Source organism: Anneissia japonica, unplaced genomic scaffold (genome assembly GCF_011630105.1).
Source record: "Anneissia japonica isolate Jap-2015-1 unplaced genomic scaffold, ASM1163010v1 scaffold41793_len627382_cov181, whole genome shotgun sequence".
NCBI classification, from domain to species: domain Eukaryota; kingdom Metazoa; phylum Echinodermata; class Crinoidea; order Comatulida; family Comatulidae; genus Anneissia; species Anneissia japonica.
The window spans coordinates 49,951-72,929 of record NW_022750669.1 but is presented as its reverse complement, the minus strand read 5'-3'; the positions used below and the strand labels follow the sequence as shown (position 1 = coordinate 72,929).

Sequence of the window (22,979 nt, the reverse complement as noted above, 5' to 3'; positions counted from 1 at the left end):
AAAAATACACAACACATTTTCAATGTTGATTCTACATAAAAATAAAAATTATGTTTAGAGTTAACATGGGAAAAATGTTGAATAAACATTGTAATTGTTATGTTAAAATCTCAACCAGATTTCAAAGTGAATTCAAAGTTGAAATGAAGTTGTATAAAAAACTACATTTTAACTTCACATTGAAAAAACATTGAACTTATGTTGATACACTAACTTTAAAATCTCAACATATTTGCAACGTGTATCTAACGTTCAAAAAACGTTCAAAATACAATAGGAGTTTGGTTGAAAAACGTAACACATTTTCAACGTTGATTCTACATTGAAATGCAAACTATATTTTGAAAAGATGTTGAACTTACGTAGTTACTGTAACATTAAAATTTCAACATATTTTCAACGTTTATTTAACCATGGAGGTATAAAAAATTTTATATCTCCATGATTTAACGTAGAAAAATGTTGAATAAACAATACGATTCTGGTTGAAAAACGTAACACATTTTCAACGTTGATTCTACATTGAAATGCAAACTATATTTTAACTTGATGTTTAAAAGATGTTGAAAACATGTTGGTACTGTAATTGTTAAATTATCAACCAAATGCCAACATTAATTCAACGCTGAATTAACATTAAATTATCAACCGGGACTTGGGTTAAATACACAACATATTTTTAACATTGATTCAATGTTGAGTACATGTTGTCAACATGATTTTAACGTTTCAACTACATTTCAACGTTGATTCAACGTTGAATTAACGTTGTGTGGCCGCTGGGAGTGTTCTTTTTAAATTATATTCGGAAAAAACGGCATTGACGACCTATCACAAGCAGTGCGAGGACTGGTGAAATAGTTGTAGAAGCGGATCCTGAAAGAAAGGGGACACTCTTTCAACCACAACACCCCTCCTCTTTATTCATTAATTCACCCACGGGATGCCTATTTCATTGATGCATAAGAATTCAAAAATTTATATTATTAATTCGTAAGCTAGTTAACTTGATTTACAAGATTCCCTAGAAAGGGATGTCATAAGGTCAGAGATAAAAATTGCATTCAGTTTACATAGTAAATGACGACTTACGACTTGATATTCAAATCAAATTATTTTTTGTATTTTATGTGAGTTTAGAAAATTGAAACTTTGAATGAATAATTTGATTTCTTTTAATATTTGTGACGTTATTACAGTATATCGACTATGATAAATGATATTATATATATTATCACAATGTAATGCTTGTAAAAGCTACACTGCTTGCTTTTAGCACTATTGATAGTAGGAGATAAGTTTTGGTAGTGGTACTTTCCTATTTAAATATTGTTTGTGGTATTGTATTACTTTTTTGGAAATACAGTTTTGGTTACCAAACCTCTGGGTCTCTCGCTCGGTGAGGTAGGCCTTCGTCCCCTAATATAACAAATTCCGATTTCCTGGCACTCAGTTTTATAGCCTATGAGGTTTTTTAGATAACCCTCTTTTAGTTGTAGCTGGTCGAAATAGAATTACATAATTTGTTGTAGAGTCAGCATTTTAGTGGATTTTATTTTAGTTAGTTTATGAGTTGGTTTTTGAATCATTGATTAAATGATAATATCATGCGATACAGTGTAAGCGTTTTCCTTTGCATTGGTCTGTTTACATAAAAGTTTAATATCCATCTGCTGAAGTAGTACCTACAGGGGCAGATCCAGCGTAGAAAGATAGGGGGGGGGGGTGAATGTGCAAACTGGGTGAGAGTCGTGGGAAGAGCCCCGGTAAGGGTGCAGCTGGTGAATCCCCCTTAAACCTCTGGCAATTTCATTAAGTTGAGTTTGTATTTGATTGATTTTACTAATTATCATGTAATTTTCTAATAAGCTTTAGAATTTTTTTTTTTTTTTTTTTTTTTTACAAAAAATAGAGGGACGTATCCCCCTTACGCCCTCACTAAGTCCACCACTGTACCTGTAACAGCGCTTCATCTAAAATCTTTACAATATCGTTGTATCGAAAACATTTAGGCTAAGGGGTCGACGTTCACAATTATCAACATTTTCGCAAGTGTACAAACAGTACTCTTTTCGGTACTCCCTCCCTCCCCTCTGAAAGTGTACAAAAAAATGTTGATTTTGCAAAAGAACATTCTCCATTTTTGAGATGTAATTGGTTGCTTAAAAATGAACATTATAACCATAGTTATATTATAATTTTAATATTTTACATATTGCATGTTATTTTGAATCAACATTTTCATGCATATGTAAAAGCAAATTTGTCTACCTCTTCCCCTGTATGTAGTTTGGCGAATTCAGTCCGCGCACCGTAGCTTTCGCAAATGCAGCACGGACGTACTCTAGGACTAAAAGCAATGAACTGTGACCGTCTTTGATACTCGTCTGCGGTCTTATCATTCGCAGTTTCGAAGAACGAACGGTAGTCCGTAACGACGTTAACCTGACCCGCTCCCTCTTTTTTATTAGGTATCCTAAAGGGCGCTTATTGGCTGCTTGGTATCCCTAAAGAGCGCTGATTGGCTGCTTGAGCTAGTCGTTCGTGATTCTCCACGGACGATAAATTGGCCAAAAACAGTTCGTGATTTTGCTAAGAACGATAAGCTGCGGGGGTCGTGCATGCGCAGATCGATTTTCATGTCAGGTTACCGTCCTTGAGTCCGTCCGTCGTTGATGACTCTTTTGACAACCACAAAGAGTCACGGTGCGCGGACTGAATTCGCCAAAACAGGACATAAACAAATTCCTCCAAAACCTGCTGCAGTTTATTGACCCGTTTGGGAAAGTCATTCACCCAATGGGTCTCCGTTCCTCGCCTCTAGGCCAAATCCGACATTGTCGTACGTATTTATCGGTAGGTAGCAATATCGTAGCAAGCTAAGGGACATTCGGGGCTAATTTTCTTTGTCAACTCTTGACTATATATATATATATATTTCACACACACACACACATATATATATATATAATATATATATATATATAATATATATATATATATATATAATTAAAGAAACCCATTACCTTACAAATTTACATGTTTACAAGGATAAATTTGGTATGGACAGACTGCTGTTCAGCCAAAGTCTACACCAATTTTACACCAAAAATGAAGGTTACATTTACGACAGAAAGTTTTACACAAACAAAAAAGTTTTATAAAAAAAAAACCCTGGTTTTACTAATCCTATTTAATTGTAAATAAAATAGTACTATTATTATTATTATTATTATTATTATTATTATTATTATTACCTGTAATACTGGACAATCTTAATGTATTTACTGCAAAATTGAAAGAACATTACAAAACCATTATCTAATTAATTTATTTATATTTGGGTGTGTGTGTGTATAAGTATGTACTGTATGTGTGGGTGTATACTGTATGTGTGTAAGTCTCATTTTTATATTTCTTCTGTTTTTCTTCCTAAGTATTATAAATTTTTATTATTTATTATATCTTCTATTTTAAAATGCTGTTTCTCTAAGGATGGATTAACTAGCTTGTGAGCTATACAGCGATTTTAATTGCTTTTGTTAATCCTTGCCTCCTTTTATTTTCAGTTTTATTCTGTATTGTGAATTTTTATTTTACTGTATGTGCAAATTGTAATGTGATTTTTTTTAAAGGCTAAATAAAGAATGAATGAATGAATGAATGAATGAATAAATCATGATGGAGTTCATGTTATGAACAACCACACCCCCAAGAAGCACCTCACCACAAAAACATTGCTGTCGGCACTAGAGTGCAGTAGGGCCAAGTTCATTGTTCCTAATCGTAAATTTGGTGATTAGGGGTAAAGCTTATAGGCTTAAGGTGTGTTGGCCTACATATTGACCAATAAAGCTCCTTTTACACACTTATCTATGTTCAATATTGCCCGGGAACAAACAGACAACCACAAGCTCTTATATCAGCCGGCCTTACACGGAATCAAACTAATTAATTTGGTATACGTCGCGGGACGCCATCCCGGGAAGGAACAAAAGCAAACTTAAAGATATGGGTTGCCACTTGACAATGCGGATATTATTTTTTAAAAAAAATCTAATCCATCAATCAAAACAACCAACCAATCACGTTTTCCCATGTGATATTTTGTGACGTCGTAACAATTTTGAAATTGCACTGAGATGATAAGAAATTACTCTATAAAGGGACTTTCCCTAATATCTTGAGCCAGCACCTGCCAAAATAATGACGTAAGAGCCCTCATCTCTTGCTTAAATACCGGGTGTGGATAGAAGTCTGGTATGAGATGGTGATCAGCTCAAATCAAGAACAACGAAACATTTCGCACAAGTTTTCCATATTCCAGAATTACTTGTAAGTTAAAATCTATATTTATTTTCGTTTATATTCACGTGAACATTATTTAGGTTGTTTTACCAAGTAACTTTATCTATGATAATAACATTATCACATGCAAACCTGATTACCATAAAATTGAAACTAATATTATATATCAAGATGGAAAATATAAAAACATGTTCATACTAATATGAAAGTATTTACGTCGTTTTACGATGTATATTTATATAATAATTAAAAACATTTCCATTTATTTATTGCAATTACAAATTAAAGTAATAGTATTATATTATTGACTTGAAAAATTATCAGGTATTGAAGTCTGAGATCATAATAGTTCAAAGTTTTAAACTTAGTTGTATTTAACTTCATTTCTAGGACATGACTTATGCTAAAATAAATATAGGCCTATGCGGTACCCGTTTTTGGTAGACTGAATACCGCTGTTGATCTGTGCAATCGATCTGTATTTATGTAATAATGATTATAATAATTAAAATCATTCACATTTATTAATTACCATTATTGCCAAAGTAAAAGTAATATTATATTATTGAGTTGAAAAAATATATATTAGGTATTGAAGACCATAGTTAAAAGTTTAACGTTAGTTGTATTTAACTTAATTCATTTCTAAGACAGATTACGCTAAAATATAAATAGGCCTATGAGATACCAGTTTTTTTTTTGTTTTTTTTTGGTACACTGATTACAACTGTTGATCTGTGAAAATATATTTATCAAATCAAATCAAATCAACTATCTTATTTTAATTATCATCATTATCAATACTAATTATGATTTACCTCTATTACTACTACTACTACTAGTATTATTATTATTATTATTATTATTATTATTATTATTATTATTATTATTATTATTATTATTATTATTATTATTATCGTTCTAGTTGTCGTTATTTATAAGTATAATTTTGGTTTTCTAAATCTGAAATGTTGGTTTAAAAAATGTTAAACGTTCGTATTCAGAAACTCAACGAAAGTCACTGATGTGCGTAAAGTGATGGGCCTCTGGGAATATATTACAAATTAGGTATAACCAAACGCAAGTGTAGGTTTGGCGCATACTTTTTGAAATAATGCCAACCGAAAAACATTTGATGATAAAGTTAGTAATCAGTATATAATAATAATTATATAATAACAATAATAATAATAATAATTTAAACTATGCATATTTATTTATTGCCATTAAAATAAAAGTAATATTATATTATCGAGTTATAAATAGCAGGTTATAAAGAGACCATAGATAGTTCAAATTTTATAGTTGTATGTAACTTCAAATTCTGAAATTCAACTTCGCTTCTAAGACAAGGCTTACGCTAAAAATAATAATATACAGACTGGTTACAACTGAGTAGATTAGTGCAAAATTTCTACTATCAATTCCACTTTGATCACTATTGGAATGTATACATATTTTAATGGATTACTGTTGTTATTATCATCATTATTATTATTATCATTATTAATAATATGATTTACCTTTATTAATACTATTAGTAATATATAGACTAATAGTAATACTGTAAATAATAATACTATAAATAATATTAGGTATATGACTGAATTTCTTATTATTATTACACATATTGTTATAAATATTAATTTTAATGTTACTGGTATTTATTAATATAATTTTTGTGGGAAAATTATATTATAATATAACATATTATATATATTATATTATATTATATAATATTATATAACAAATTAGGAATACCTAGCTAACGTAAATGAAGGTTTGACGCATAATTTATGAAATGATGTCAACTTAAAGGCACATGATGACAAAGTTTGCAGGAAGTATGTTAATTTTCGAATAAGTATTCAAGGGACAGGCATGATTGCTAGAATTCGCAATAATTCATATTATTAAATCCTCATAGGTTTAGATGGTAATTATTATTTGTATCGGCATAATAATTTTTCATTCATTCATTCATTCATTTGGTCAATATCATCATATACAAGGAAAGAACAAATAAAACTACTTAATAAAACCATTTAAAACAGTAATTCAACAGATTTTTTTTTCCTTTTTTTAAATGTGTAAAATTTCTTTAAGAAATATTTTAAAAATCGTAGATAAAAGATAAAAGTGTTAAAAATGTTTAAAAAATAATGATTTAAGAACGGTTAAAATGTTTGGGTGTTATTATCATGGGTATATGCTGAAGCATAGGTCTCGCCAGCTTTCTTAATTGTTGCTAAGGTCTCACAAAGCGAGAGCGCCGCAACATCAGGTTTGTACAGTATAGACAACATGTGTGTTTGTCAGACGTACATACGCGTATTCCTTGGCTTTAAATAAATTATCATCACCATCGCTATCCCCTATAAGTTTATACTATAGCAGGCAGTCAATGGTGCTGACTAAAGGACACAATTACAGTAATAGTTTCCTGCCAGTAACTAGGCCTCCCTAAAGCAAGCTTGTGTATTTCAGAGACAGTAATACCATTTTGAGTACTTCAGACGCAGTTTTATATATATATTTTTAGTGATTATTTTCATTATTTGTTTATCCCTTCTAAAAAAAGCGCCATACCTCTATGGGACATGGGCGCCTCATACAGCTACTGGTGCATTATAATTACCCATTATTATTATGGTTATGACGATGTTGTGACGAAATGGTTAAGTTGTCGCACAGTCCAGTATTGAGTAAATGAGCTAGTAAAATATGGGAGCTCAAAAAATGCGGCAGTTATTGTCCCGACACAGACAAAAACGAAAGAATGTTCATTAGTATGCTTGTCTTCTGAAATAAATAACAATTTTAAGAATTTTTTTTTAAATTAAAACAATGTAATATCCATCTAAACGAAACCACAAACAAAACACTAAGACAGGTAAAAATTCCAGTTAGACCAGTTGGAACTGGAACCAGTTACGGGTTGTGTTTTTGGACAATTCAACTGGTCCCAGTTCCAACTGGTCCCAACTCCAACTGGTTTTAAATTCCATTTGGACCAGTTGGAACTGGAGCCAGTTGCGGGTTGTGTTTTTGGACAATTCAACTGGTCCCATTTCCAACTGGTCCCAAATTCCAGTTGGACCAGTTGGGTGTTGTGTTTTTGGACAATCCAACTGGTCCCAGTTCCAACTGGTCCCAATTCCAACTGTTTTTAAATTCCAGTTAGAACTGGAACCAGTTGAGTGTTGTGTTGATTCCTGATGATGACATAATTAATGTCGAAATATTGAATCCCAACACGATGGCGTGTATTTCAATACTTGGAGTATGTATTATACTTTCTTATTTGAGTGTTGTGTTTTTGGACAATTCAACTGGTGTCAGTTCCAACTGGTCCCAATTCCAACTGGTCTTCAATTGGTCCCAGATCCTTTTTGTAAAATAACAATGGCTTTAATCAACTCCTGTAGACTTACAAAAAACACTGAGTTTAAGATATACAAACCATAATTTCTTTAATTAAAAACTGGTACAAGTCTTCTGCTACACATACTGTACCTCAAATTCAAGCTTATTCTAGAGTCCTTCGCATTACAGTCCTGTGTAAATCAGCATTTTTGTCCGTAATGTAGGCCTATTATATTAAAGCACCACTAGAGCTTATTACTGTATATAAAACAATAATCACAAGAACCTTGTGTGTTAGCATGCATTAACCAGTATTCTTTGTATATTGAAGCAGCTGTCCACAAAGATGCCTTTTCATGTCCGATGGTAGCAAGCTAAATTAAAATTCTTGCTAAAAGATCAGATAGTAGGAATTCTGCAGTTGAACAAATCAAGCTTGAAATATTGAATCACGTTGGCTTGTACTAACTTTTTTCAGAGTTTCACACTTGCTGAAAGATATAACAATAACAAAATCTGAAATAAGAATAATAATGGCTAACTTATAGAGCACATATTATGGAAACCTCTATGTGCTTTTAAACATGAAAAAAACATGCCAAGAATGTAAAACAGAGCATATGCATTTTATTGTGCTGGGCATTTCAAAACCCTTTTTTGAAAAAATAAAAATGAATGAAAAATCTATACAGGTCAATTATAAGAAATTAAGGGGCAGGGGAAAATGGCCTTTTGTCAATTGAAATACCTATGCTCATTTTTTTATTTTTAAAATAATCTTAATTAAGGTGATATATGTCTAGGAAAACGAATTAAATTATATTAAATGTACCTTAATAAATTAAATTATAAATGTGCTATATCCCTTCGAAGTTAATGTATAAGTAAGATATGCATATGTACAGTAGCTAAAAAAAAAAAAAAAAAAAAATTATCAGTTTCCATTCCTTTTTTTTTTTTTTTCCAAAACAGTTACAATCAATGTCCCTTATAGGCCAAATCAAAAGGTATAAAAAAAAAACAAAAGTGTGTACTCCCGTTTATAGAAACGTCATAGCTGTGTAGAATACCCACGTTCATTTGTGTACTGACGTATACCCGTATTTACTTGGCAAGTAGAAAAACAGACATGACAATGGTACAGGACGTGGGTGGACATACAAATGACAGCGGGCATCTTACACTGGCTGCGTACTAGGGCCTATCGTTTGTTTACTCTCTCAATGAGTGCAGTTGGCTCTTTTGTTCCATTTGGCCTAATTACGTACATATTAAATTTGATTACTGATCTCCCTCTAATGAAAGACCGCTTCAATTAAAGACTACCTCTAAATAAAGACCACTCTTCTGTGGTCGCAAATCGACTATGTCTTAATTTTTATTATTCTAACTAGAGACCGAAGCTGCTAAAGACCATGAAAATCCCGGTCCCAAAAGTGGTCTTTGATTTGAGGGAGACCTGTAGGCCTATTTAATAGCCGTGGCTAGAGATACGGTACTGTATTTCTACTTTGTTTTGCTAAAGGTACGGTAAATGGCATTACGTCACCATCACCCAATGAAATGCCAGAATGTGCGTGACGTCATTTTTTGAAGACAGGCATTGCATATCACCCGCAATGAGCGGTGGAAGGAGAACGATCATGTACGTACTGGGAAATTAGAACATCAGAAGTACAATATTGTTTGACTTTACTGTCATCGTTAAATAGCCGTATGGTTCCACTTTATAGTAAAAGTAGGCCTGTATGAATTCTCTTGTTTACAGTATATTCATTTTTTTATTGCAAGTGTTGTCATAAATAGATTACCAAAGACTAGCAGTAGTGTGTGTATTACACGTGCCTTGGCCTAAGTCCTGAGGATGATGCCTTGCTTGATAAGGCTATAAATGACATGACTCTTATTATTGAGTGGTACGCCTATTTTTCTATGACAGTATTATAAGAATATACTGTACTCGATCTTTGCCTAGCTACTCATCTGCTAATCAAGTACATTTTATCGCTAGTCACACACTGCTCACCTGTGACAGTGACAAGCACTAAAAACTGAATATACTAAACAAGAAGATTCATAAGGCCTCCTAGCATTTTATATACCGTAGTACTGTTTTAAGATCTGCATCGAAATTATTGGAAAAATTTGACTCAGCTACTGGCGCATTATAATTACCCATTATTATTATGGTTATGACGATGTTGTGACGAAATGGTTAAGTTGTCGCACAGTCCAGTATTGAGTAAATGAGCTAGTAAAATATGGGAGCTCAAAAAATGCGGCAGTTATTGTCCCGACACAGACAAAAACGAAAGAATGTTCATTAGTATGCTCATGAAACTCATTCTCTCGATCTAGGCCTAGATTCTGTACCATAACATTTTTGTGCATCCAAATTGTATGAATATTTTGGTGGGATTGTAAAGCGTGGTATTATTTAGAGGTTCTTGGACTAAAACTTGGGATGTAGGGATTACGAAGTTCAGACGGTATGATCACGGAGGAACTAGGCTAAGTTTATAACTGATATACACTCAGATCAATGTCACCAGAGCAGCAGCTGCCACGAAAAGCAGAATTTAAGCAAGGCCTAGAGGCATGCCAAGAGTTTGGTGGAATCGGTCCTTGTTTGATAATGGTTATACATAGGCCTAGTTAAATGAAACTCTTTACAAAGTGGAACCATAAGCCTATTTATCGATAACAGTACTAAGTCAAACAATATTGTACCTTTTGATGTTCTAATTTCCCAGTACAGTACATCGTTCTCGTTTCACCGCTCATCGCGGGTGATCTGCAATGCAATGTCAGTCTTGAAAAATGACGTCACAGACATTCTGGCACTTCATTGGGTGATGGTGACGTAATGATATTTACTGTACCTTTAACAAACTGAAGTAGAAATACGGTACCGTATCTCTAGCCACGGCGATTTAATAAGTTGAGTTTTTAACTTTAGTAGAGACATTCTGAAATAAAAGTCATCATTTATATTAATTAATAATTGGTGATTACATACATCAACTTTCAGCAAATAATAATTGGTAGACAGCCTTTAACCCCACCCCGGTTTAGGCCAGCCCTACCCCTGAACACCAACTTTATTTCAATAAAGCATGCACTTGATAATATTATAATAATTATGAGAACACGGCCTAATTACCATTCCCATAACTAAACAAGCTATGAGGCAAGGCTGCAGTTTAGCTAGGCCAACAAAGGCCCTAGCCTAGCCAATCTATATCCTCACTGAGGATAAATAGCTGGCATAGAGACAGAACAGTGTGAACTGTCGTCTATTATGCCTATGATGACTATGTCTATGCATTATGCAAATATGCCAGGCCTGGCCTAGGCTAGGTCTTTCTTACTACCACTACCCACTACTGTATAATGCCTATAATGCCATACCCTAGTAGTAACCCACGAATAATAAAACAAACCTCTTACCTCCATAGTGGATAATACGGCTGCTAAACTACCTTCCAAGAATGTATAAACTGACTTATATTAACTCCACCATCATGAATTCAAAAACACAGTACTCTACTCAACTGAAGTGATCAATCAGAATTGAGTGCAATTCGAGATACTTCCTGGTTCTCTAGTAACAGGTTAACTGTCCTGATAGATAACATTATTTTGCTCTCAACTCCACAGGGCCGGCGGGCGCCAGCCGATCAACAGCTGACAAATTCGTCCAGGACATGATTCCCACACTTCCCCATCTCCATGTTTGCATGTTTTTAATACTATTTAATTATCTCCCCTGAAATCAGTTGGCCATGAATGTAGATGTGTTAAAAATCCATTAAACCAGATCTCTCAGGATTTCTCTCATCTTGACCACTGCTAAGCACTTGCCCATGGAAATGCCACTCTGCTGACCGCCGGTTGCATTTTGAAAGGCTTGTTGCTGTAGACAATATGCGACCTGTCTCTTATACACATCTAGATGTGTATAAGAGACAGCCCCCCACCCCTCGTCGGGGAGAAAACAGCAATTTGTTTAAGATAAACAAATATGTATTTTCTACATAGGCAGATTCTAAATATAAAATTGATTAAATAAGTTCATTGAGGTAGACTAATTGGCCCAGTTGGGTGTGTCCCCCACCCCAGGAGAAAAGCCACGATTCGTTTAAGATAAAACAAATATGTATTTTTTACAAAATTAGACAGATTCTAAAAATAAAATCGATTAAATTGAGATAGACTAATTGGCCCAGTTGGGACAGGTAGGTCCTCCCCCCCCCCCTCGTCAGGGAGAAAACAGAAAATTTGTTTAAGATAAACAAATATGTATTCTCTACATAGGCAGATTCTAAATATAAAATCGATTAAATAAGTTCGATAGACGTACTAATTGGCCCAGTTGGGTAGGTGTTCCTCCTTGGTGTTGGACCAACTGGACCTATTGGGTAGACCAGTTAAAGCAACTGGACCTTGGGTAGACCAATTTGGACCAACTGCAGGGGCGGATTTAGGGGGGGGGGCGGCCCGGCCCCGGCCCCCCACCCTTTTGGGAGGTAAAAAAAGAAAAAAGAAAGAAAAAAAGAAAGAAAAAGAAAAAAATGACAGCCCAGAACGCCTCAAATGTTATTTTCGGGCGTCTAGAACACAACAATTTCGCGGGGGCATGCCCCTGGACCCCCTAGGACATCCGCCCCTGAACTGGACCTACTGGGTAGACCAGTTGGACCAACCAAACCTATTTGGGTAGACCAGTTGGACCAACTGGACCTATTGGGTAGACCAGTTGGACCAACTGGACCTATTGGGTAGACCAGTTGGACCAACCGAACCTATTGGGTAGACCAGTTGGACAAACCGAACCTATTGGGTAGACCAGTTGGACCAACTGGACCTATTGGGTAGACCAGTTGGACCAACTGGACCTATTGGGTAGACCAGTTGGACCGGACCTATTGAATAAACCAGTTGGACCAGTTCAACCAGTTGGTACTACCAATTGGACCAGTTCAACCAGTTGGATAGGCCAGTTGGACCAGTTAAACCAGTTCGGGAGACCAGTTGACAGTACCAGTTGAAATTCCAGTTGTACCAGTTGAATTTCCAGTTGAAAACCAGTTAGACTAGTTGGAAACCAATAGGACCAGTTGGGATTTCCAACTGGTCCCAACTGGAATTTATATGTACTGTATACCTGGGATACAAATTAATGAAATCATTATAATATATAGGCCTACGATACGCTCTTCTTGATGTGTGAAGGTACGTCAGTTAGCGTACTGTGAGCTAACTATTATTGTGTTAAGCAGACAAAAATATACTATACTGTATTTTTTAATTTAATTAGCAGCCTATAGTTAGGAAGAAAAAGAACACATTTTTCATGCCAAATAAAAGACGGCAAGTAAGATACATAATAGTTGTAGGCAGACCTCTGGTTCTTAATAGGTGACCACGTGGAGCCATTAAATTCTGGCCCGTATGAAAATAATAATAATAATAATAATAATAATAATGAAATAATAAAAGTAATAATAATTTTGAAGAAAAATTTTCCCATTATAGGTCTAAGTGAAGAAGACCCGAAATCGAGGCGTCTCGATGCTTTACTTTACAGCAAATTACAGTATGGATTTCTTCATTTCACCTGGCAAATTTCCCTTGGCTATCCTCGGCCTCTGATAGTTTTACTCAATGTATTTTTCTTCCCGGATCCCTTCCCCTTGATTATTTCATTTGTCGTTGTTCATTATAGGCCCTATATGTAGAACATAATATTATTAGTTTTTATGTTTGTTTTTGTTTTGGTTTTTGTTTAAGTATTTTTTTTTTTTTTTAATGTTTTTGATTTCATTTTTCGGGGGTGGGGGTGAGGGCGGATTACTATTTTATCTGTGGAAATTACTGATTGTCTTGTCGCTGTAAGGATACACCATCAATATTTGTCGATGGTACGAAAGCGTTATCCAATCAACGTTGTATTTAAAGAATTTGTATCCGGGTTAGCATGAGAGATAGAAGGAAATCTACCTACAATTATTCTATTATCTAGTGCCAAAGACAACTATGGTGTGAACAGAATTCTTAATCTAATTGTTACAGAATTTTAATGATTGAAGTACCCTGATATCGATGTGTTGCACAATAAAAAATATAATATGAAATTGCCAAAACACATTTAAATATTATATCATTGTGGTGTTGGGAATGGCTCATGGAAACCGCACCAACATTTTACCCAAGTTTATATGTCGTCCTATAATAAATTGCTTCGCGACTCAAATAGTTAGTGTCTATGAGCCCAGCTGGCTGAACTATATTTTGGCTCCTTAAGAACTAACTGTATTTCAATTTATAACAAACAAATAAACAAAAACACTATGACTCACATTTATATATTTAAAATAAAAGATAGGATGTGCCGAAAAAATGAATAAAAACGACATAACATTAAAGGTGTCAATATTTCTATTTTTAGATATAAAGGCATATTAATACTATTATTATTAATAATAATTATTATTAATAATTATAACATCTTTATTTCATCCGAATTTACAAAATCAATCAACGAAAGAGGAAGATGGTAATTTAGGCTAACCTAATCTATGCGCTACATTTTCTATCATTACGGTACTTATTATATTTTCAGGCCTATTATTATGTGTTTAATTGAATTATACTATGTAGTAGAAACTTAAGAACTACGTTTTTGTGGTTCAAAGGCTCAATTTAGGTATACGGGGCAATCCTCCCTAGCTGGCGGGATAAAAGTAGGTTGGTTACTAGCATGAACCGTTTATAAACTTAAATTAAGAGCATTACTGTGTGGTCATCATGTTAATTACGATCAATTATTACCGGTAGTCTTTCAAAATTTACGTTAGAAAAACACTATGACAGGAATATTTTAATGTACTGTATATTACAATGGAAACATTATTTATTTAAACATTTTTCATGAAATTATTTTTAACGGCCTAAAGTTTTATGTTGATAAATTTCTTTGAGGCTACTATGTTACCAATATTATTCTCTGTCCAATGTTATGTCAGAACAGTACTGCCGCTTTAGTAACTGCATCGGTGGATATGTATATATGGTCAAGTAAATCTGTGAACTGACCCATAACTAACTGCGACAGAAACATTTTTGCGGAATCTTTCCAGAAATATATACATAAAGTCATACATTATTAATTGGGTATAATTACATGACGAAAATAGGCTTGCTAAATTTACTTTTTCAATTTTATGTTGTAATTATTCTATTAACCCCTATCAATGATTTCTACTGGCTTGTGAGAGGAACGAGGTAATTTCATATTAATAACTCCATATCCAGTTTATGTGCTTATACATTCAAGTAATTAATGTTGTGGTCATTAAAAAAATATTTATAATATTTTTCTTTCAAATTAAGGTACCGTGAAGGCAGAAACAGATATGGAGAATGCCAGTGAAAGTGGCACCTTTCCGGTAGCAATTATAGGCATGGGTAAGTACAAAAGCTAATTGTATAAAAAAAAAGAAACAAAAAAAAAAAACATACCACAATAATGACGTATAATAATACATAAATAAACATTTTTACATTGTAGGGTGCAGAATGCCAGGTGGTGTGACATCAACCGAAGACTTCTGGAAGGTCCTTCAAGACGGTAAAGAATGCATTACCGAGGTACCAGCTGATCGTTGGTCACTGGATGCATTCTACGACAAGGAACAAGGTAAACAAGGCAAGATTGTCACTAGGAGAAGCGGATTTATAGACGGTATCGATAAATTTGACAGCATATATTTTAGGATCTCACCAAAAGAGGCGGCGGCAATGGATCCACAGCAAAGAATCTTATTAGAAGTCACGCATGAAGCATTCGAGGATGCTGGAATCATACCAGAAGAACTGCAAGCAAATTGTGGCGTATTTGTAGGTATTGGATTAATGGACTATGCCATACAAACGAATAACACATCAACCATCGACCCTTATGTGGTTACAGGATCAGCCCACAGTGTCGCAGCAAACAGACTATCCTATGCATTTAATTTGAAAGGACCAAGCTATGCCGTAGACACGGCATGCGCATCATCCATGACCGCTATGCACCTAGCTTGCTCTGCTCTCCGAAACAGAGAATGTGAGATTGCTGTTCTTGGGGGCGCTAATGCTCTTATCATCCCTGAAACTTCAGCTGCCTTCAGTTCTCTTGGTGTGCTTTCTCCAGATGGAAAATGTTGTCCATTTTCTGACTCGGCCAATGGTTACGTAAGGGGCGAGGGTTGGGGAACTATGATTCTTAAACCTCTCGATCAAGCCCTCTTAGATAATGATCATGTCTATGCCACTATTATCGGTACGTCGATTTCTGCCAACGGCTACAGCCAAAGCCTTACGATGCCATCAGTGTCAGCACAACAGCAAATCATGGAAGAAACGTATAGGCGATTTGGCGTGAACATGGCGGATGTCGAATATATAGAGGCACATGGGACAGGTACACCAGTCGGGGATCCAATAGAAGCAGAAGCCATAGGCAAAGCCTTTGGTCCACTTCGTACAGAACCTCTTAAGGTTGGATCTGTAAAGAGCAACTTTGGTCATAGTGAATGTGCTGCAGGCGTTGTAGCCACTATAAAAACTGTACTGATGCTCAACAAAGGTATTTTAGTACCAACAATCAACTATACAAAACCAAATCCAAAGATACAACTCGAAGACTGGAAACTACAAGTACAGACCACGGTTGAGCCACTCCGATCAAATGGAAAGGCAATCGTCGGTATAAATAGTTTTGGATTTGCTGGGGCCCTTGCCCATGCTATTTTACAGGAATCACCTAGATTACAACACAATGATCTACCCGACCCAATGAGATGGTCATTTGGTGAAGGAGAGAATAAAGGTAAACCGATGATAGTGCCACTCTCAGGAAAATCGTTGAATGCACTTCACGATCTATCTTCTAAATGGATTGACTTTGAATGTGAAGATGATGCTATGCACGCCATTAGCTGGCAGGCGACTCACAGAAAACATCATGAAAATCGTCTTGCTGTCATTGCTTCATCGGGACAAGAATTTCGAGAAAGATTAAGAAATTTCAACATAAGTGAAAGTGGGCAGGGTATATGCACTGGAACAGCAAACTACTCCACACATAAAATTTGCTTCATTTTTCCTGGACAAGGACAGCAATGGGTGAACATGGGAAGGCAGCTCTACAGAACAGAACCAGTATTTCGGAATGCTGTAAACAAATGCGATGCTATTTTCAGTAAAATTAGTGGTTGGTCACTAATACAATCTAGAGGATTGTTCAATGGTCATCTTGAAGATGAAAACATGGTAAATGATGAAAATATCAATGATATGGAAATAAGTCAACCATCTATTGTGTTTTTACAGATAGGTCTGTATGAGTTATGGCGGCACTGGGGTTTGCAACCTGACGTCGTGGTTGGGCATAGCCTTGGAGAAGTTGCGGCTGCATATGCATGCGGAGGTCTCACCTTAACCGAAGCCATTACAGTTATTTACCATAGAAGCAAGAACCAAGCACTCCTAAAAGGGGCTGGTAGCATGGTCGCTGCTAGACTTACACATACCGAAGCATTAGAATTGTGCGCAAAACATGACGATCTATTCATAGCAGCTGAAAATGCCTCTGGTTCTGTGACATTGGCAGGTTCTGAAGATAGCGTTCTGTCGGTGGTAAATGACAATCACATAAAAGCTAAACAACTTCGAGTTCAGTGTGCTTTTCATACACCTTACATGGATCCTATGGAAAAACCATTCCGAGCTTCAATGGAAGGAGCTGTTACTACCCCACCAGGTATTCGTAAAGTTCCATTTTATTCGACATTAACTGGCGAGCATTATAAAGGTGATTTTGAAACTGAGTATTGGTGGGGAAACATTAGAAGTACTGTCAAGTTTGAAACTGCAATTACAAATATACTTCAAGATATTGGTGCAAACATTTTCATAGAATGTGCCGCTTCTGCTACGCTGGTGTCTTCTGTAAAACAAATCGCAAAGGAACATGGTCAAAGTGACATTGTCACATTGGCATCAGGACACCGTCAACAAGATGACAGAATATCGGTTCTAAATGCTGTAGGTCAACTCTATATACAGGGAGTACCTTTAGAATGGAAGAATATCACTAGCGGTGTGAATAAGTGGGTAGACATTCCAAAATACCCATGGCAGCACGAATCGTTTTGGAAAGAACCTGAGGAAAGATACAAAAAGCGTCTTGGAAAAGAGGATCTTACTTTCAAAGGTCAACACGGCAATCTATCTCTTAACACTTTTTCATTTCTTGCTGACCACGTGGTCCGTGACAAAGTTGTATTTCCGGCAGCTGGCTATGTGGAATATGCATTGCAGTCATTCTTTCAAGAAGACGAGTGCCCAAGTCTTTATAATGTTACCTTCAAACGCGTTTGCACTTGGAAAGGTAATGATGCAGGCAACAATGAATCCCAATATCTAAAACTTCAGTGTGCCAAGAATGGTAATCTCATAGAAATTACTTCCGATAACAGTGTCTTCAGTGACAGCATCATTTCAAGTTCCAGTAATGCAATAGAAAATGAACCATTTGATATTGATGCTATTTACGCAAGGTGTTCTGAGCATCAAGAAAAGGAGGAATTTTACGATAGGTTGGGATCGCTAGGTCTTAACTATGGCCCAGCATTTCAAGTTGTTTCTGATGTTCAAGTGGGAGACGGAGAGATTTTAGGTACTTTGAGCCCCCCGGAAGACAACAAACAGCGAATTCAAACGACTCAATTGGATGGATGTTTCCAGCTACTTTTGCAAGCTGTTGGCGAAAAAACAACACTTTACCTTCCTGTTGGTATTAAAAGTATCAGGATGCATGTAGCAAAACTTCCACCCTTCGAAGAGTTCTTTGCGTATGCTCGAATTAATGAATGTGACAGTATAATGATGTCTGGTGACGTTTTCATGATATCAAAATGTGGTCAAATATTGGCAAAACTTATTGGGGTGCATTTCAAAAATATTGATGGTGTAAAATCTGACACAAATATAGATGATTGCCTCTATCAAACAGTTTGGCAACCTTCTAATTCATGTATGACCGGCACATCAACACTGAAACAAGTATTCAATGAAAACCATCTAAATGCAGTCTATTCTGACGAAATGGAGAAAATCAATAGAGTCCAAGAACACACAGAAGAAATTAAGGAAATATGTGTTTCATTCATCTCTCATGGTTTAGAAAGTGTCAGTACTAAAGATATTGCTGTTCATCCTCGTTATCTTGAACGGCTGAGACACATTGTTGCTGACACATCTATAAAGAAGTTGTCTTATGAGACAATTCATCAGAAGCTGAAGAATCTCGACGAAAATATTCCCGAACTTAAACACGAATTAGAAATGATAAGGTGCCTTGGAGAGAATTTTACAAAGACGTTGGTGGATCCTGGAAGTGCTGTCAAACTTCTCTTTCGCCCAGAATGTCTTCCCAGCTACTTCATGGATTCATTAACAACAAGGCTTTTCTATAAAGCTGGAACAGAAGTTATACACAAAGCCGTTCAATGTGCAGCTGAAAAGAAACAAGTTGTTCGAGTGTTGGAGGTAGGTGGAAGAATGGGTGGTCTTGCTAAATATGTCTTGGAACCTCTTAAACATCTTGGAGAACAACACCGTCTTGAGTATATATTCACCGATCTCAGCGTTACATTCTTCATGCATGCAAAAGGTACCCTCGATAAATATCCATTTGTCAAATATCAACAGCTAGATATCGAGAAAGACCTTGCTGGTCAAGGATTTGTTCCAGGGTCTATTGATTTAATTGTTTGTTTGGATACCATACATTCTGTAGTGGATGTTGACGATACGCTATCGCGAGTCAACCAACTTCTAGTGGATGATGGTCTGTTTCTGATGTATGAAGCTACAAACACACACTTTATTTCAGAACTCGTGTTCGGATCTCTCGATCTCTGCTGGGTGTTTCAAGATTCCAGAAAAGATACGTGTTGGTTATCTAAGGAGGAATGGGCAGAATCTATGTCAAAGAACGGATTTGTCCAGGTGGAATCTGCCTCAACACCTGAAGAATTTTTCCATAGTGTATTACTCGGCAAGAAACCATCACCAATGTGCCAGCAACAAGACAAAAGAACGACTAGCCAATCTAACTACATGATCATTTGTGACCAGAAGAGTGAAATGTCAGGAGGTATTGAACAAAACCTGAACGGGAATGTGAAATGCGAAACATTACAAACTCTGGACAAATGTGGGCTTTCAGAAATCTCGAATGAAAGTGCCCAAGAATTAATATATCTTTGGAGTGATTCTGATAATGACTGTCATTTCTTGCTCAAATTAATACAACATGTGGATGCAAATCCAGATGTGTTTGCTAGAGTTTGGTTCGTAACATCTGGATCAAACATGGATTCTACAAATATCGATGGAAGCAAAGCCATTGGGATGTTGCGGGCTGTATCGAATCAATGTCAAACACCCATTTTCACGATTGATACTGATCCTAACAGCTCACCATCAAAACAGGCTGAACTCTTGGTGAAATATATATCATTTAAACAACATGGAGAAAGGGAAATAGTCATTCGTAACAACACATACCTTTATCCACGACTTACACATTTACACGTGCACAATGAGAATGTAGATGTGAAAACACCGTTTTGGCAGTTGACACAAAATGATTCATCGCCAGTCGCATCTTTAGATGATTTGGGTGTTTCCTATACGAATGAAATTACTCTTCCTCCCCCTGGCAAGATATTGGTTAGAGTAAAATGTACGGCGTTGAACTTTAAAGACGTGATGATGGCCTTAGGAATGCTTGAGGAACTGGTGACGCTAGAAGGCAGGCAATTTGGTCTAGAGATGAGTGGCATTGTTGTGAAAGTTGGAGAAGGTGTAACACACATCCAGGAAGGTGACAAGGTAATCGGATTTGGTGAACATTGCTTTGCTTCCCATGCTATTTGTGACGCTAATTTTGTCATCGAAAAACCTATAAATTTGTCATGGGAAGAAAGCGCCGGTGTTTCTATCGTTTTTGCAACCTCATACCATAGTCTAGTAGAGCGCGCTAACCTACAAGAAGGAGAAACAGTTCTTATACATTCTGCATGTGGAGGTGTGGGACTGAGTGCCATACAAGTGGCTAAAATGATCGGTGCAAATATCATCTGTTCAGCCGGGACTCAGAGAAAACGTCATTATTTGAAGGACGCACTTGGCATCCAACATGTCACGAACTCGCGATCAGATTCGTTCTATGATGATATCATGAAGTGGACAGATGGAAAAGGTGTTGATGTGGTACTGAACTCCCTGGGAGGTGATCTACTGACAAAAGGAATTCAATGTCTCGCTCCTGGTGGTCGTTTTTGTGAGATCGGTAAGCGTGACATACTAAAGAATTCGGCCTTACAGATGCATTTACTTCTTGAGAACAAATCATTTCTCTCATGCCAAATAGACTTTATGATTAAGCTACAGAAACCAAAAATCCAGAGTCTGTTGCAGACAGTGGGAAAGCTACTTGAGGCAGGCTCTTTGAAACCAGTCAATTTTGAAGTGTCATCAATTGAAAACTACCAAGAAGTATTAGCCAGAACGGCTAAAGGCTCCCATATAGGTAAAATGATATTCAGCATCCCAGACGAAGTGCAGCCTCCTAAAATAAATAAAACATCTAAGATTTTCAAGAATAAAGCAACTTACATCATCACTGGGGGATTTGGTGGGATTGGTCTCGCTATGTCTCGCTGGCTCGCACTGAAAGGCGCACAGTACATTGCACTTGTTTCCCGGAGAGGATGTAGAAATTCAGCTGGTCGACGAACGACAGAATTCTTGCGTAGGAAAGGAGTCACTGTATATGAATTTGCCATTGACATCAGTAAGTCATACGGAGTTGAAAAACTTAGAGATGAACTGAGAATGAAAGGGGCCCCACCTGTTAAAGGTATATTTCATCTGGCTGGCTACATCGCTGAGGAATCTCTTCAAAGTCTTACATATGATGAAGCAGACGCAATTATTTCTTCAAAAGCAACTAGTGCTCAACTGCTAGATGCTTACACTCAAGACTTCGATCTCGACATTTTCTTCATGCTATCTTCTGTGACAGCAACATGGGGTCATTCATCACAGCCTATGTACATCGCCGCTAATAACTTCCTTGATTCGCTAGCGGAGAAACGGAGAAGTAATGGATTGCCATCTCTTAGTGTTCAGCTGGGACCAGTTAGAGGCGCCGGATACCTAGAAAGCAGATCGGACGTTACCAACACTCTGGCTTTGAAGGGGCATCACTCTCTGCACGTTGACGAATTCTTAGAAGTTTTATCAACGCTTTTGCAATCATCAAATATTCCTGCTGTTGTTTGTCTTGCAAACCAGGTTAGTTTTTTTTGCCAACTTCTATGTCAACAATTTACTGCAAACATTTTAGTAAGATCATTATGTTTGTTATATAAATGGTTTTCAAGAGCGATTCATATTACTTCGTTATTATTCTTAATTTGATATATTATAGTATTAGAATTTGGAAGAAATATATTAATTTTAATTTTGTTTGTATTGTAGGATTGGAGTGCAACACAAATGTTTAGTTACAAGGAAAGCCTGAAATATAACCATTTGGCAGTCAGTGACAACTTGTCTAAGACCGAATGCGCGCTAAGTCTTCAAGACGTAGAGCAACGTGTCTTACAGAAGTTAGGTATGTTGCTGTGCCTGGACGCAAAAAATATTGATATTAATCAGCCAATGGTGAACTACGGAGTCGACTCATTGATGGCCGTCGAAATGGTGACTTGGGCTAGCAAAGAGCTAAATGTTGTTGTTTCACAACTCGACATATTGGGAGGTATAACCACTAAATTACTACTGGAAAAGGCAATAAACAATGATGTCGTATTGCCTCTGAAGCAATATTCGTAATCGATTTAAAATTGATGCACTCACAATAACTAACTAGAGATACTATGTTCAATAGAACATGAACCCAGTCATTTTTTAAGAGATAACCACCTTTAACTTCAACCTGTGGTAGGAGTCCAACATGCAACTGGTCCAATATTTGATAATTTTCAATAAAGTGACCCCGTGAATTTTTACCTATAGATGTAGAGTAGTTTCTCATGTTTAGAAGTTCCTAATGATCATTCCTGGTAAATTCGAGCTTAATTGCTATATTTTGAAAATTTGACCCAGATGACCCCTATGTAACCACTGATGCCAGACAGGGGTTAAGGAGGTGTCACTGGTTCCTAATGATCAAATTT

The 22,979-nt window shown here is 36.1% G+C and overlaps 1 protein-coding gene and 1 long non-coding RNA gene across 3 annotated transcripts; one reads left to right on the top strand and one right to left on the bottom strand.

Annotated features, from left to right (window-relative positions):
* Window positions 1-4,258: 4,258 nt before the first annotated feature.
* LOC117121440 (highly reducing polyketide synthase easB-like) lies at window positions 4,259-22,979 on the top strand. Its single transcript, XM_033266651.1, has 4 exons — window positions 4,259-4,335; window positions 15,070-15,144; window positions 15,248-22,092; window positions 22,279-22,979. The coding sequence occupies exons 2-4, from the start codon at window positions 15,093-15,095 to the stop codon at window positions 22,633-22,635; spliced, it is 7,254 nt and encodes a 2,417-aa protein (XP_033122542.1). The 5' UTR covers window positions 4,259-4,335; window positions 15,070-15,092; the 3' UTR covers window positions 22,636-22,979.
* Window positions 7,765-11,265, bottom strand: LOC117121441. Of its 2 annotated transcripts, XR_004447553.1 has the most exons (3): window positions 11,125-11,265; window positions 10,557-10,643; window positions 7,765-8,165 (listed from the first exon to the last, which is right to left on the bottom strand). It is a non-coding gene; the product is annotated as an uncharacterized LOC117121441 (long non-coding RNA). The 2 variants fall into 2 exon arrangements; XR_004447554.1 differs by lacking the exon at window positions 10,557-10,643.